General features: G+C 46.3%; 1 protein-coding gene across 32 annotated transcripts in view; it reads left to right on the top strand.

Annotated features, from left to right (window-relative positions):
- Window positions 1–16,366, top strand: part of DAB2IP (DAB2 interacting protein) — a 224,103-nt gene that overhangs the window by 189,738 nt on the left and 17,999 nt on the right. For all 32 annotated transcript variants that reach the window (XR_011318013.1, XR_011318014.1, XR_011318012.1 and 29 more), the window contains 6 exons: window positions 1,787–1,931; window positions 3,220–3,364; window positions 3,777–4,013; window positions 7,471–7,669; window positions 10,876–11,054; window positions 12,149–13,022. Coding sequence is in view for 29 of the 32 variants with exons in the window: in XM_069747414.1 (XP_069603515.1) it covers window positions 1,787–1,931; window positions 3,220–3,364; window positions 3,777–4,013; window positions 7,471–7,669; window positions 10,876–11,054; window positions 12,149–13,022 (1,779 nt within the window). In the remaining 3 variants the exon portion in view is untranslated. The remainder of the gene's footprint in view (window positions 1–1,786; window positions 1,932–3,219; window positions 3,365–3,776; window positions 4,014–7,470; window positions 7,670–10,875; window positions 11,055–12,148; window positions 13,023–16,366) is intronic.

Genomic DNA, 16,366 nt, shown 5'->3' with positions numbered 1-16,366 from the left:
ATCTACCAGGAAATTTTAGAGCACTTCATGCTTCCCTCTGCAGACAAGCTTTTTGGAGATGAAAATTTCATTCTCCAGCAGGACTTGGCACCTGTCCACACTGCCAAAAGTACCAATACCTGGTACAACAGTAACACTGTGCCTGATTTGCCAGCAAACTCACCTGACCTTAACCCCATAGAGAATCTATAGGGTATTGTCAAGATGAAGATGAGACACCAGACCCAACAATGCAGATGAGCTGAAGGCTGCCATCAAAGCAACCTGGGCTTCCATAACCCCTCAGCAGCACCACAGGCTGATGCCCTTCATGCCACGCCACATTGATGCAGTAATTGATGCAAACAAAGCCCTGACCAAGTATTGAGTGCATTTACTGAACATAAATTTCAGTAGGCCAACATTTCGGATTTTAAAATCGTTTTTCAAGCTGGTGTTATAAAGTATTATAATTTAATGAGATAATGACTTTTTGGGGTTTTTATTGGCTGTAAGCCATAATCATCAACATTAACCGAAGTAAACACTTGAAATAGATCACTCTGTGTGTAATGACTATCTAATATGAGTTTCACTTTTTTGTATTGAAGAACTGAAATAAATTAACTTTTTGATGAAATTATAATTTAGTGAGAAGCACTTTTATCTACTCCCTGGTGTATTCACAAAAGGAAGGCAGCTCATCTATGTCACAGTGACAGGGAACCTGGTATCTGGCGGCTGAGATCCGTGTGTATGACTTCAGGGATCTCTGTTGTGATGGGGATCTATGTGTATGGCGGCAGGGATCTCTGCAGTGACAGGAATCTGTGTATATAGCAACAGGGATCTCGGTATTGATGAGTATCTAGGTGTATGGGAGCAGGGATCTCTGCAGTGACAGGAATCTGTGTATATAGCAACAGGGAACTCGGTATTGATGAGTATCTAGGTGTATGGGAGCAGGGATCTCTGTAGTGACAAGGATCTGTGTGTATGGCAGCAGGGATCTCGGTAGTAACAAAAATCTGTGTTTATGGCCCAGAAATCTAGTCAGTATGGCAGCAGGGATCTCGGTAGTGACTGGTATCTTTGCGTATGGCAGCAGGGATCTCGGTAGTGACTGGGATCTGTGTATGGTGCAGGGATCTCAGTAGTGACGGGGATCTGTGTGTATGGCTACAGGAATTTCGGTAGGGACGGAGATCTGTGTGTATGGCTGCAGGGATCTCAATAGTGACTGGGATCTGTGCGTATGGCAGCAGGGATCGCGGTAGTGACTGGGATCTGTGTATGGCGCAGGGATCTCAGTAGTGACGGGGATCTGTGTGTATGGCTGCAGGGATTTTGGTAGGGACGGGGATCTGTGTGTATGGCTGCAGGGATCTCGGTAGTGACTGGGATCTGTGCGTATGGCAGCAGGGATCTCGGTAGTGACTGGGATCTGTGTATGGCACAGGGATCTCAGTAGTGACGGGGATCTGTGTGTGTGGCTGCAGCGATTTCGGTAGTGACGGGATGAGCGTGTATGGCGGCAGGTATCGCGATAGTGACAGCCGACAGGGATCTCTGTAGTGACGAGGATCTGTGTGTATAGCTGCAGGGATCTCGGTAGTGACGGAGATCTGTGTGTATGGCGGCAGGGATCTCGGTAGTGATGGGGATCTGTGTATATGGCGGAAGAGATCTCTGTAGGGATGGGGATCTGTGTGTATATTGGCAGAGATTTCGGTAGTTACCAGGATTCCTGTTTCTGACTTTCGACATTGTGGTTTTCTTCTCATTGATTCCCGTCTCTCCTCTCCAGGATTTCCTTACAGATCTGATGATGTCAGAGGTGGACAGGTGTGGAGATAATGAACACCTTATCTTTCGGGAGAACACGCTGGCCACAAAGGCTATTGAGGAGTACCTGAAGCTGGTGGGACAGAAGTATCTGCAGGACGCTCTGGGTAATTTTATGGTGGAGGAGCAGGATATGGTTGTCGCCGCTCCTGGAAGGTTTCACATACTGAGATTTATATTCCTCCACTGCTTATTAGTCCGTGCTGAGGCCATGATGATCACCCTGCTCTGGACCTGTCTTACATCTGTACATTTAATAAGTAGTCCAGCAGCGGAGGATGCTGCACTCCCCTTTTACTTTTCATTACTTGTTGAATATTGGACGTATATTTGGCTATGTAATTCCTATAGTTGTAAGTTGTGTAGAGCGGTCCTGCTGTGACATCATCTCTCGGTGCCCTGTGGATGCTGTGACATCATCTCTTGGTGCCGAGTGGCTGCTGTGACATCTTCACTCGGTGCCCTGTGGCTGCTATGACAAAATCACTCGGTGCCCTGTGGCTGCTGTGACATCATCTCTTGGTGCCCTGTGGATGCTGTGGCATCGTCACTCAGTTTCCAGCGGCTCCTGTGGCATCATCACTCAGTGCCCGGCGGCTGCTGTGATTTCATCACTCGGTTCTCTGTGGCATCATCAATCGGTGCCCAGCGGCTGCTGTGACATTATCTTTCGGTGCCATGCAGATGTTGTGGCATCATCATTTGGTGCCCAGCGGCTGCTATGACATCATCACTCGGTGCCCGTCGGCTGCTGTGACATCACTCGGGGCTCTGCAGCTACTGTGACATCATCACTCTTCCTAGCGGCTGCTGTGACATCATCTGTCGGTTCCATGCAGATGCTATGGCATCATCTGTCGGTGCCAAGCAGCTGCTGTAATATCATCACTCGGTGTCCAGCAGCTGCTGTGACCTCATCACTTGTTGTGCTGCGGCTGCTGTGACCTCATCACTCAGTGCCCAGCGGCTGCTTTGACATCATCACTCGGGGCTCTGCAGCTGCTGTGACATCATCACTCTGTTCCCAGGGGCTGCTTTGACATCATCACTCTGTTCCCAGCGGCTGCTGTGACATCTGTCAGTGTCAGGCGGATGCTGTGGCATCATCTGTCAGTGCCCAGCGGCTGCTGTGATATCGTTACTCGGTGCCCAGCGGGTGCTGTGACCTTATGACTAAAATAAGGGCTCTGCAGCTGCTGTGACATCATCATTCTGTTCCCAGCGGCTGCTATGGCATCATCTGTCAGTGCCATGCCGATGCTGTGGCATCATCTGTCGGTGCCTGGCGGCTGCTCTGACCTCATCACTCGGTGCCCAGCGGCTGCTGATTTCCACTTTTGCTGTAGAGATGTCGGGGATTGTTCTCTGCCTCATGACTGTTGTGTTTCCCTGCAGGAGAGTTCATCAAGGCTCTGTACGAATCTGACGAGAACTGCGAGGTGGACCCCAATAAGTGTTCAGCATCCGACCTCCCGGAGCACCAAGGGAACCTGAAGATGTGCTGTGAACTAGCGTTCTGCAAGATCATCAACTCCTACTGGTGTGTGAGGTCTGCCGCCTGTGCATTGGTGGGGGTCTGAGAAGAGGTCTGTGCTTGTGTGCAGAGATCATGGTTGTCTGCCTTGTGTCCGCGCTGTCTGTTATGTGCATATGGGGTCTGCCGTGAGCAGGGTCCGGGCTATCTGCTGTGAGTGTTTGCACGCAGGGGTCAGTTGTCTTCCATATGTGTGTGGGGCCAGGGCTATCTGCTGTGGGTGTTTACCATATGTGTGCAGGGGACCACTGCATGAATTCGGGTAAGTTCCATGTAGGACAGCAGTGTTTTCCAGGAGCTGTCACGTCACAGGATTGATGGCATGGTGCCTGCAGCTCTGGATGTGACTTGAGGATATGAGTGGGTTTATTGCGCAGTGGGAGGAGTCTGACAATGCCGATGATTCTTGTGCTTGCAGCGTCTTTCCCCGGGAGCTGAAGGAAGTGTTTGCGTCCTGGAGACAGGAGTGTAACAGTCGGGGGCGTCCGGACATCAGCGAGAGACTGATCAGCGCCTCTCTGTTCCTGCGCTTCCTCTGTCCGGCCATCATGTCTCCATCATTATTTAACCTTCTTCAGGAATATCCGGATGACCGCACCGCTCGCACTTTAACCTTGATTGCCAAAGTCACACAGAACCTCGCCAACTTCGCAAAGTAAGAGGGGGAGGGAAGGCTAACGACCAACGGGGAAATCTGTGCTCTTCACTGTGTATTACATGACTGCATATCAGTAGAGAAAAGCGAACGTGCTCGGATTAGGTGTTATCCGTGTACGCTCGGGTGCTAATTGAGTAACTTTGACGTGCTTGAAACATATGTTCAAGTCATTGTGGCTCCGTCTGTTGAGAGTCGCAAGACATGGAGGCACAGGGACTCGAACATATTTTTCGAGAATGCAGAAGTCAATCGGTTAGCACCTGAGAGGGCTTGGAGAATTCCTTATCCGCGCATGTTCGCTCAGCACGACATATCAGAGTAAAGGATCACTCTGCACGCTCCACCAAGGGGTAGATGACATAACAGGTCTCCTGTAGGAGGCACAGAGGACAGGTGCCAGCATCACATTGAATGTGGCCACTAGGGGCGCACTGATATATCTGGAAGACAGACCACTGCAGAGGCCGGAGATAAATGTGAGGAGCCAAGATCACTTGGGCAGAGCGTGAGGCTGCCATTCACACTGGTCCTCCCATACCAATACTTCCTACAAAAGCCTTTGTTGGTGAAGACAGCTTCAAGACTCCTCCCATATGGAGAAGCTAGTCGCATGCATTGCTCACGTTTTATATTGGCCCTTTCTTCCACACAAACACTCTTCACATCCTGAAGGTCCCGTGGGCTCCTTCTATGAACTCTGAGCTTTAGTTCCTTCCATACATTTTCTATTGGATTCAGGTCAGGTAATTGGCTGGGCCATTCTAGCAGCTATTATTTTCTTTCTCTGTTATGCACGTGGTTGTGGAACCACTGTGCTGCGGTCCGAGGAGAGCCTGGAGGGATGTAACTAGGCAAACACCTGACCCTTCGCTAGAACCCCTGATGGTGGGGTTAGACTTTGCTCCAGATGGACGCCAGGCGCTACTCCAAAACGAACCCCAGAGCCGTGACAGCTGACACCCCCCCCCCCCCCCCCCAAAGAGGCAAGGAATCAGGACTGTCCAGGAACTGGTTAAACTAAAGGATACAACTGGTATATGAGGAATGAGACATAGGCAGGGCAGGTACAGGAACACAGGACGGCTACAGGCACGGGATCACGGGTGCAGGGTTCAGACGGATCAGCAGCAGGACTAGGCACAGTCAGGATGGATGCGGGTTTGGGTACAGCAAAACTGACTGGAACAAGGTGCAGACAGGGCGGACAAGATCAGATAAGCGACAGGATCAGAGAGCATGGGTATGGCGACCTTACAACTAGCTAGCATAATATACACTGACTAAAGTTGCTAAGACACCACCCAATAGGGGAGGATGTCTTGTATACCAAACGCCTCCCAGCTATTGGTTGGGGACGTTTTTAGCCACCCGCATGCTGGCCCTTTAAAGGGTGGGGAGCACACGCCTTAAGAACACTCTCATGAGACCTGCATGCCATGCACAGATCCTGGGAGGAAGCAGATGTCGGAGGAGCGCAGATGGGTAAGTTAACACGCCGGCATCCCTGCAGGGTGAAAGAAGGGTACCCATGCAGTGGCGCCGGCAGTACTGTAACACGTTGAAACCAATGAATAATTTCCTTGGCTCGTTTCATCTTCCTCATCCTGGTAGATGGCAGCAGATTTTTATCAAGAATGTCTCAGTACATTTGTCCATTTATCCTTCAATTATATGAAGAGTTTGTCAGTGTTGTATGCGGAAAAAACGTCCCACACCATCATGTTTCCACCTCCAAACTTCACTGTTGGTATGGTGTTTTTGGGATGATATGAAGTGCCTTTTTGCCTCCAAAGATTTTGGATATTATGGCAGCCAAAGAGTCCAATTTTGGTCTCATCTGACCAGACTATATTCTCCCAGTATTTCAGACTTGTCTAAATGTTGTAGAGCAAACTTTAAACCCGCTTAAAGATGCTTTTTGTTCAGCAATGGAGTCTTGCATGGTGAGCGTGCATACAGGCCATGGAGATTAACTGCTTTACTTATAGTATTCTTTGAAATAGTTGTACCTGCTGAATACAGGTCTTGCTATTGCTCTCCACAGGTGGTCCTTGGCTCTTGGACAACTAGTCTGATAATTCTTTTAACTCCTCTGTCTGAAATCTTGATATTCTTTCCACTTCCCGGATTATGACCTCAACAGTGCTCACTGGAATCTTCAATGGTTTGAAACAATAAGGTTCCAAGCATCTTGAGACAGCTCCCTGGTTTTACCCATCATGAGATGTTTCTTGTGTGGCACCTTGGTAATGAGACACTGTTATATATGCATCAGTGGAACCAGCTGATATTATTTTTCACTAAGTAGCAGGATTGTGTTCTAATTATTGATAGATTTCAGCTGGAGTCAGAACTTTGCATTGCTGTTTGCACCTTTCTTCTTGTGTTCAATGCTTTTTCCTTGTCATTTTTCATTATTACATATAAATTATGGACATCTATGGTTTGATTTATTTGCCTGTGTAGATTGTATGGGTTGTTATCAGTATCTGGTGAGAATCTCATGTCAATAACACTAATCAAAAATAACAGCAGTCTGGGAAGGGGGGGTCGCACTAATCCCACCGCTGCTTCCAGTTTGTCACGGAGATTCATCTCCGTTGCCTCCAGTCATCAGGACAACTACGCAATTGACTGATGAGTGATGGACGAAGCCGTGGTTGCATACGGAAGTGTTTATAAAAAAAATATACAAAGATATTGCAACCCTCAACCTACTGTCTCCTTCCCCATAATCCTGTAGAATGTAAGCCCACAAGGGCAGGGTCCTCGCCCCTCTGTACCAGTCCGTCATTGTTAGTTTGTTTACTGTATGTGATATTTGTAACTTGTATGTAACCCCTTCTCATGTACAGCACCATGGAATCAATGGTGCTATATAAATAAATAATAATAATAATTATACAAAGATGTTACAAAATGGGAACAAAACAATACGGTGTTTACAATTACATAAAATAAAAAGGGATAACAAAATTACTAAACCTGATGTCCCGTAAATGGCTTAGCGGAGGGATGTAGAGAATCACCGCAAACTGTACCTTCCAGGACTGATAAACAACCAAAACCAAATTCTGCTTTTTATTAGATCAAGGATATGCCCTCATACCTTCCCATGGTGAGCTCATCAGGGGCTGGTTGTGGGATGTTCTGAGTCTGCTAGATCTTTGAGATCCCTGACTTACAGGATATCTTTGCCCCTGGAGGTCCTGGGCGGTCAGCTTCCTCCTTCTTCCCAGTTATAACTAGATTTTCTCTTCCGCAGCTATAATTAATCCCTTATGTTCAATGTAAGGGTGATATGTTCCCTCTCCAGAGAGGGCTTATGGATTTTAAATTGTCTCTATGGCAGCAGCTTTAGGAATCTATTTACTAATTGGTGATGTGTTCAATAGTTCTTTCACTCTCTGCATATGTATACACAAACGTGACTTGAGGGTCCTGTGTCCCGCAGGTTCGGCAGTAAGGAGGAGTACATGTCCTTCATGAACCAGTTCCTGGAGCACGAATGGACCAACATGCAGCGGTTCCTCCTGGAAATCTCTAACCCAGAAACCATCTCCAACACGGCTGGATTCGAGGGCTACATTGACCTGGGCCGGGAGCTGTCCATGCTGCACTCCCTGCTATGGGAGGTGGTCTCCATGGATCAGGTAGATGCTAGAACACTGGGTTTCCCCCATCTAATCAAACAGAGTCCTAGTGAAAAATACAATGAATGAAGCAATAGTATATAATGGAAAACAAGATGCAGGAGGCAAATAGATGAAAGGTTTATTAATCCATATAAACTGCTGGTGGATTATGGCAGACCATTCAGATAAGGATTGGTAGATTGGGAGAAAAAAAACGAAAAGAGGTAAAAAAAATTGTATGATAAATAAAACATAATTTTATTGAGACAAAAATTGGTAAAAGGTGGTACTAAAAGCAAAGAAAGTGTCTAAACTCCTAATGAAACACAATTGGGTACAAAATTTATAAAGAACAAAATAAGCAATAAAGTAATAGCAAATATGCAAATTTATAAAAATTGTACAATTATAACACAGTTAAATATACAGGTACAGTACAGACCAAAAGTTTGGACACACCTCATTTAAAGAATTTTTTAGAATTTTCATGACTATGGAAATTGTAAATTCACACTGAAGACATCAAAACTATGAATTAACACATGTGGAATGATATACTTAACAAAAAAGTGTGAAACAACTGAAAATGTCTTTATATTCTAGGTTCTTCAAAGTAACTACCTTTTGCTTTGATAACTGCTTTGCACATTCTTGGCATTCTGTTGATGAGCTTCAAGAGGTAGTTACCAGGAATGGTTTTCACCTCACAGGTGTGCCCTGTCAGGTTTAATAAGTGGGATTTCTTGCCTCATAAATGGGGTTGGGACCATCAGTTGTGTTATGCAGAAGTCTGGAGGATACACAGCTGATAGTCCTGCTGAATAGACTGTTAGAATTTGTATTATGGCAAGAAAAAAAGCAGTTAAGTAAAGAAAAACGAGTGGCCATCATTACTTTAAGAAATGAAGGTCAGTCAGTCCGAAGAATTGAGAAAACTTTGAAAGTGTCCCCAAGTGCAGTGGAAAAAACCATCAAGCGCTACAAAGAAACTGTCTCACATGAGGACCGCCCCAGGAAAGGAAGACCAAGAGTCACCTCTGCTTCTGAGGATAAGTTTATCCGAGTCACCAGCATCAGAGATCGCAGGTTAACAGCAGCTCAGATTAGAGACCAGGTCAATGCCACACAGAGTTCTAGCAGCAGACACATCTCTACAACAACTGTTAAGAGGAGACTTTGTGCAGCAGGCCTTCATGGTAAAATAGCTGCTAGGAAACTGCTGCTAAGGACAGGCAACAAGCAGAAGAGACTTGTTTGGGCTAAAGAACACAAGGAATGGACATCAGACCAGTGGAAATATGTTCTTTGGTCTGATGAGTCCAAATTTGAGATCTTTGGTTCCAACCACCGTGTCTGTGTGATGGATGGAATCTACATGCCTGGTTCCCACCGTGAAGCATGGAGGAGGAGGTGTGGGGGTGCTTTGCTGTTGACACTGTTGGGGATTTATTCAAATTTGAAGGTATACTGAACCAGCATGGCTACCACAGCGGCATGCTATTCCATCCGATTTGCATTTAGTTGGACCATCATTTATTTTTCAACAGGTCAATAACCCCAAACACACCTCCAGGCTGTGTAAGGGCTATTTGACCAAGAAGGAGAGTGATGGGGTGCTACACCAGATGACCTGGCCTCCACAGTCACAAGACCTGAACCCAATCGAGATGGTTTGGCGTGAGCTGGACCGCAGAGTGAAGGCAAAAGTGCCAACAAGTGCTAAGCATCTCTGGGAACTCCTTCAAGATTGTTGGAAGACCATTCCCGGTGACTACCTCTTGTAGCTCATCAAGAGAATGCCAAGAGTGTGCAAAGCAGTCATCAAAGCAAAAGGTGGCTACTTTGACGAACCTAAAATATAAGACATATTTTCAGTTGTTTCACACTTTTTTGTTAGGTATATCATTCCACATATGTGAATTCATAGTTTTGATGCCTTCAGTGTGAATGTACAGTTTTCATTGTCATGAACATACAGAAAAATCTTTAAATGAGAAGGTGTGTCCAAACTTTTGGTCTGTAGTATATGCAATTAGGGTAACCAACCAATAATACACTCTGGACAGATGACTAGATTGATTTAATATGTCTAAGTAGATATATGTACACAGAAATCAGGCAATGTGCCATAAGCAAAAGAGTATGCATATGTGTCTGAAAATATACAACATAGGTCCATCCCAAAGTGAACAAAATAACACTAATAAAGAATAGTAAGGAGTATGCCTATGGAATAGGAATCACTACTCAGTAGGTTAGGTAGAAAATACTCATGGAGTTGACAAGGTTATGAATATATGGCGTGTTTCGGATGAAGTCCTTCGTCAGGGCATCTTGATCCGAAACGCGCGTGTGGGCGCGTTCCTGTACTCTCCGTACGACTCCACAGGTAACCACCATTATGGAACCATGTGTCTGCCTTTCCATATATTCATAACCTTGTCAACTCCATAGATATTTTCTACCTAACCTACTGAACTTCCTTCCATTTGTTGGCACATTTGCACGGCTATTTATGGTATTTATCACACTCCTTTTTACTTACTCCCTACATTTATGTAGCTGCATAGTCATGTATGTATTCTTGTGTGCCACATTTCCTTTTATTGTTTTCTCTTTTTCACACTACACTCCCTTCCACATGGTAACCTTTGGTCCAGTAGTGATTCCTACTCCATAGGCAGACACATTACTATTCTTTATTAGTGTTATTTTGTTCACTTTTGGATGGACCTATGTTGCATATTTTCAGACCCATATGCATACTCTTTTTCTTATAGCACATTGCCTGATTTCTGTGTACATATATCTACTTACACATATTAAAATCAATCTGGTCATCTGTCTACAGTGTATTATTAGTTGGTTACCCTAATTGTATATACACATATATTTAACTCTAATATAATTGTACAATTTTAATAAATTTTCATATTTGCTATTTCTTTATTGATTGCTTTGTTCTTTATAAATATTGTACCTAATTGTGTTTCATTACGAGTTCAGGTACTTTCTATGCTTTTAGTGCTACCTTTTACAATTTTTTGTCTCACTAAAATTGTTTTATTTCTCATACAAATTTTTGGATAATTTTTTGACCTCTATTCTTTTTTTCCTCCCAATCTATCAAACAGAGTCCTGGTGATTGGGGAAGGGGACGTTAAACACTTGTGTTTGTGTACACACAATGATTGAATCAATTGTGTCTTTGTCTTTTCCCTTAGGCCACTGTAGCTAAGCTGGGCCCCCTGCCTCGTATCCTGCGGGATGTGAACACTGCGCTCAGCAATCCGTCCAGTACGCAGGGATCCGTCACAAGTGATCACTCAGCCACCACGCCAAACACCAGCAACAACATCTCCACCGGCCTCCAGAAGATGGTAATCGAGAACGACTTATCTGGGTAAGAGCTGCAGAACCCCCTGTGCAGACCCCGGAGTGCGCCCGCAGTAATGAGCCGCTGCACGCCTGTACATGAGGCAGAGCGTCTCCCACTCTGATCAGACGTAATTATAGTAGGGGGGGGTGGCGGAGGTAAATGCAGGCTGTATCGCTCTTAACAAGATAATTGGGAGACACAGAGAAAGAGGCGGCGGGGGTCTCTGTAATCACCACATTTGACTTTATTCTGCTCAGCGTGTGGTACGATCTGCCAGAGGCCATCCGCCTCCCCGCAATTGAGGAGTGGAGAGGTACTCCCAGCACTACTTAGCTTGAGGGAGAGGAGAAAACCTGAGTCTGCAAATTCATGATGACATCATGTCCCGAACTACTGACAGCTGCCCCCTTTCCAATCACCATCTGCATGACTACGTTTTGCAGCTGGAGCAGTGATGTGTAAAGATAGGGTCACAGTGAAATCAGAGGGGATGTGATCTCATTGGCAGAGTGATATCACTGCACAACTTCAGATACCACCCCACAGTGCGGCAAGAGCTGATGCAGAGCCATGAGTAACCTCTCCTCTGGGCTCATCGATAGCACTGGGGCAGATCATCAGAGACACGTGGCAGTACACATGACGAGAGGTGCAGAGATTCTCTGTAGGAAGTTGAGAACTGGAGCGCAACACCACTCTCACCTTGTATCCCCCTAGTTTGGTGACACCGGGGTATTAAGGTACAGGGGAGAGAAGAGGACGGGAGTGCAGCCCCACTGATGCCTTGTCTCCCTCTAGTCTTATTATGTCACCTGATTATTACGATATGGATGAGGGACTTGAGCGCAGTCCCACTAACTATTAGTCTCCCCCTAGTCTGATGATGTCACCAGGGTATTAAGGTACGGGGGAGGGACTGGAGCGCGGTCCCACTGGCCGCCTGTCTCCCCCTATTCTGATTATGTCACCGGGTATTACAGTACAGGAGAGAGGTGGAGATTGGAGCACAGCCCCGCTAGTATCATGAAGCCACCGAGGTATTACGGTACAGGGGAGGGGTGAGGACTGGAGCTCGGCCCCACTGACACTTCGTCTCCCTCTTTATTATCTCCCCCTAGTCTGATAGATTTCACCAGGTTGCCATCTCCAACTCCTGAAAACAAGGACTTATTTTTTGTCACAAGGTCTGCCGGGGTTCAGCCTTCGCCGGCACGAAGCTCCAGTTACTCGGAGGCCAACGAGCCAGACGTGCAGATAACTAATGGCAGCAAGAGCTTGTCCATGGTTGACCTGCAGGACAATCGGGTTTTGGACATTGGTACCACTACCCCAATCATCCAGGACTCATTAAATGACAGCCAGACACCCTTCAGTCAGTTACAAGCAATATGGACGGCGCGAACACCGCAGGGTAATATAATGACTATGACCACCGCCAGGAGGACGGGACAGACGCCGACCACCCCCAATGCAGATGCCACGCTGGGAAGACCCCAACTCCTGGCTCCTCTATCATTCCAGAACCCAGTGTACCAGATGGCAGCAGGTTTGCCGGTGTCACCGCGGGGGCTGGGAGACTCGGGCTCAGAATGTCACAGCTCGCTGAGCTCTCACAGTAACAGTGAGGAAATGGCCGCCACTAAACATGGATTCATTACCATGGCCAACAGCGACGACTTCAGCAGGCGTGCGGGAGATGTGTCCAGGAGGCAGCTCTCCCTGACTGAAAAGACTGGTCAGCCCACCATGCCCCGACAGAACAGCTCTGGTCCCCAAAGGAGAATAGATCAACCCCCGCCTCCTCCTCCACCGCCAATGACCAGGGGCAGGACGCCCCCAACGCTGCTCAACACTGCCCCCTACCCTAGACCATCAAGTGGCAGCATGATGTCTTCCTCCCCAGACTGGCCCGGCAGCGGAGCCCGCATGAGGCAGCAATCATCATCCTCCAAGGGAGACAGCCCTGAGATGAAGCGAACGGTGCACAAACAGGTGGGTAATCTATTTTATTGCCTGAGGAACATGTCCCCTGTGCTAATGAAGGAGCAGGGAGTCTGGTCAAGTGGCCTGTGCTAATTGTGTTGGGAGCAGACAGTCTAGTCACGTGACCTGTGAACATGAGGGGGCGGGATGTCTGGTCGAGTCATGTGAGATGTGATAAGGGGAAAGGAGTCTGGTTGGGTCACGTAGCTGCGCAAATGAGAGGACAGGGGCTCTGGTTGGGTCACATATGCTATGCAAATGAGGGGCCGGGGACTCTAGAGTAGCACTGTGGAAAGGACAGTAGAGTGATAACAAGTGATGAGCGAGTGTACTCGTTGCTCGGGTTTTCCCAAGCACGCTCGGGTGGTCTCCGAGTATTTGTGACTGCTCAGAGATTTTAGTTTTTGTTGACACAGCTGCATGATTTACAGTTACTAGCCAGGCTGAGTACATGTGGAGGTTGCCTAGTTGCTAGGGAATCCCCACATGTAATCAAGCTGGCTAATAAATGCAAATCATGCAGCTGCGGCTAGGAAAACTAAATCTCCGAGCAGTCACAAATACTCGGAGAAAACCCGAGCAACGAGTATACTCGCTCATCATTAGTGATAATCTGAGATGAGGAGATATAGAGCGGTGCAGCACCAGTGAAAAGGTCAGTAGGGTAGTAGTCTTAGATGAGGAGGAGATTTAGGGCGGTGCAACAGTGTGGAGAGGACAGTAGGGTAGTAGCCTGAGATGAGGAGGAGATGTAGAATGGTGCAGCAGTGTGGAGAGGACAGTAGGGTAGTAGCCTGAGATGAGGAGATGTAGAATGGTGCAGCAGTGTGGAGAGGACAGTAGGGTAGTAGCCTGAGATGAGGAGGAGATGTAGAATGGTGCAGCAGTGTGGAGAGGACAGTAAGATAGTAGCCTGAGATGAGGAGGAGATGTAGAATGGTGCAGCAGTGTGGAGAGGACAGTAGGGTAGTAGTCTTAGATGAGGAGATGTAGAATGGTGCAGCAGTGTGGAGAGGACAGTAAGGTAGTAGTCGGAGATGAGGAGGAGATGTAGAATGGTGCAGCAGTGTGGAGAGGACAGCAGGGTAGTAGACTGAGATGAGGAGGAGATGTAGAATGGTGTAGCAGTGTGGAGAGGACAGTAGGGTAGTAGTCTTGGATGAGGAGGAGATGTAGAATGGTGTAGCAGTGAAGAGGACAGTAGGGTAGTAAACTGAGATGAGGAGGAAATGTAGAATGGTGCAGCAGTGTGGAGAGGACAGTAGGGTAGTAGACTGAGATAAGGAGCAGATTTACAGTCATGGCCAAAAGTATTGACACCCCTGCAATTCTGTCAGATAATACTCATTTTCTTCCTGAAAATGATTGCAAACACAAATTATTTGGTATTACTATCTTCATTTAATTTATCTTAAATGAAAAAACACAAAAAGAATTGTCCTAAAGCCAAATTGGATATAATTCCACGCCAAACATAAAAAAGGGGGTGGACAAAAGTATTGGCACTGTTCGAAAAATCATGTGATGCTTCTCTAATTTGTGTAATAAATTAAAAAAAACAGCACCTGTAACTTACCTGTGGCACCTAACAGGTGTTGGCAATAACTAAATCACACTTGCAGCCAGTTGACATGGATTAAACTTGACTCAACCTCTGTCCTGTGTCCTTGTGTGTACCACATTGAGCATGGAGAAAAGAAAGAAGACCAAAGAACTGTCTGAGGACTTGAGAAACTAAATTGTGAGGGAGCATGAGCAATCTCAAGGCTACAAGTCCATCTCCAAAGACCTGAATGTTCCTGTGTCTCCCGTGCGCAGTGTCATCAAGAAGTTTAAAGCCCATGGCACTGTGGCTAACCTCCCTAGATGTGGACGGAAAAGAAAAATTGACAAGAGATTTCAACGCAAGATTGTGCGGATGTTGGATAAAGAACCTCGACTAACCTCCAAACAAGTTCAAGCTGTCCTTCAGTCCGAAGGTACAACAGTGTCAACCCGTACTATCCGTCGGCGTCTGAATGAAAAGGGACTGTATGGTAGGAGACCCAGGAAGACCCCACTTCTTACCCCGAGACATAAAAAAGCCAGGCTGGAGTTTGCCAAAACTTACCTCAAAAAGCCTAAAACATTTTGGAAGAATGTTCTCTGGTCAGATGAGACAAAAGTAGAGCTTTTTGGGCAAAGGTATCAACATAGAGTTTACAGGAGAAAAAAAGAGGCATTCAAAGAAAAGAACACGGTCCCTACAGTCAAACATGGCGGAGGTTCCCTGATGTTTTGGGGTTGCTTTGTTGCCTCTGGCACTGGACTGCTTGACCGTGTGCATGGCATTATGAAGTCTGAAGACTACCAACAAATTTTGCAGCATAATGTAGGGCCCAGTGTGAGAAAGCTGGGTCTCCCTCAGAGGTCATGGGTCTTCCAGCAGGACAATGACCCAAAACACATTTCAAAAAGCACTAGAAAATGGTTTGAGAGAAAGCACTGGAGACTTCTAAGGTGGCCAGCAATGAGTCCAGACCTGAATCCCACAGAACACCTGTGGAGAGATCTAAAAATGGCAGTTTGGAGAAGGCACCCTTCAAATATCAGGGACCTGGAGCAGTTTGCCAAAGAAGAATGGTCTAAAATTCCAGCAGAGCATTGTAAGAAACTCATTGATGGTTACCGGAAGCGGTTGGTCGCAGTTATTTTGGCTAAAGGTTATGCAACCAAGTATTAGGCTGAGGGTGCCAATACTTTTGTCTGGCCCATTTTTGGAGTTTTGTGTGAAATGATCAATGTTTTGCTTTTTGCTCATTCTCTTTTGTGTTTTTTTCATTTAAGACAAATTAAATGAAGGTAATAATACCAAATAATTTGTGTTTGCAATCATTTTCAGGAAGAAAATGAGTATTATCTGACAGAATTGCAGGGGTGTCAATACTTTTGGCCATGACTGTAGGGTGGTGCAGCACTGTAGAGAAGACCTTAGAGTGGTAGTCGGAGATGAGGAAGAGATGTAGAATGGTGTACCTCTGTGGAGCGCTTGTGGGTGAGAGTGATAAGTTTGTATTGTATTCTGTGACAGATGGGCAACCAGTGCAATGACTGGTACAAGGTGGAGACATCGGTGTAGCTGCTGGACTGAAATATGATCATGGATGCTGCATTTAGGAGGAGAGTTTACTAAGGAGACAAATTAGCATAAATTTGCAGTAGTCCAAGTTATGTGTGACAGTAAGAGTCTTTGCAGACTCATAGGTAAGAAATAGTGATGAGCGCATATACTTTTTACTCGCGATTTCCCGAGCATACTCAGGTGTCCTCCGAGTATTTTTTAGTGTTCGGAGATTTTTTTCATCGCCGCAGCT

The sequence above is a fragment of the Ranitomeya imitator genome, chromosome 2 (assembly GCF_032444005.1).
Source record: "Ranitomeya imitator isolate aRanImi1 chromosome 2, aRanImi1.pri, whole genome shotgun sequence".
NCBI classification, from domain to species: Eukaryota; Metazoa; Chordata; class Amphibia; order Anura; family Dendrobatidae; genus Ranitomeya; species Ranitomeya imitator.
This window is presented reverse-complemented; position numbering and strand designations above follow the sequence as displayed.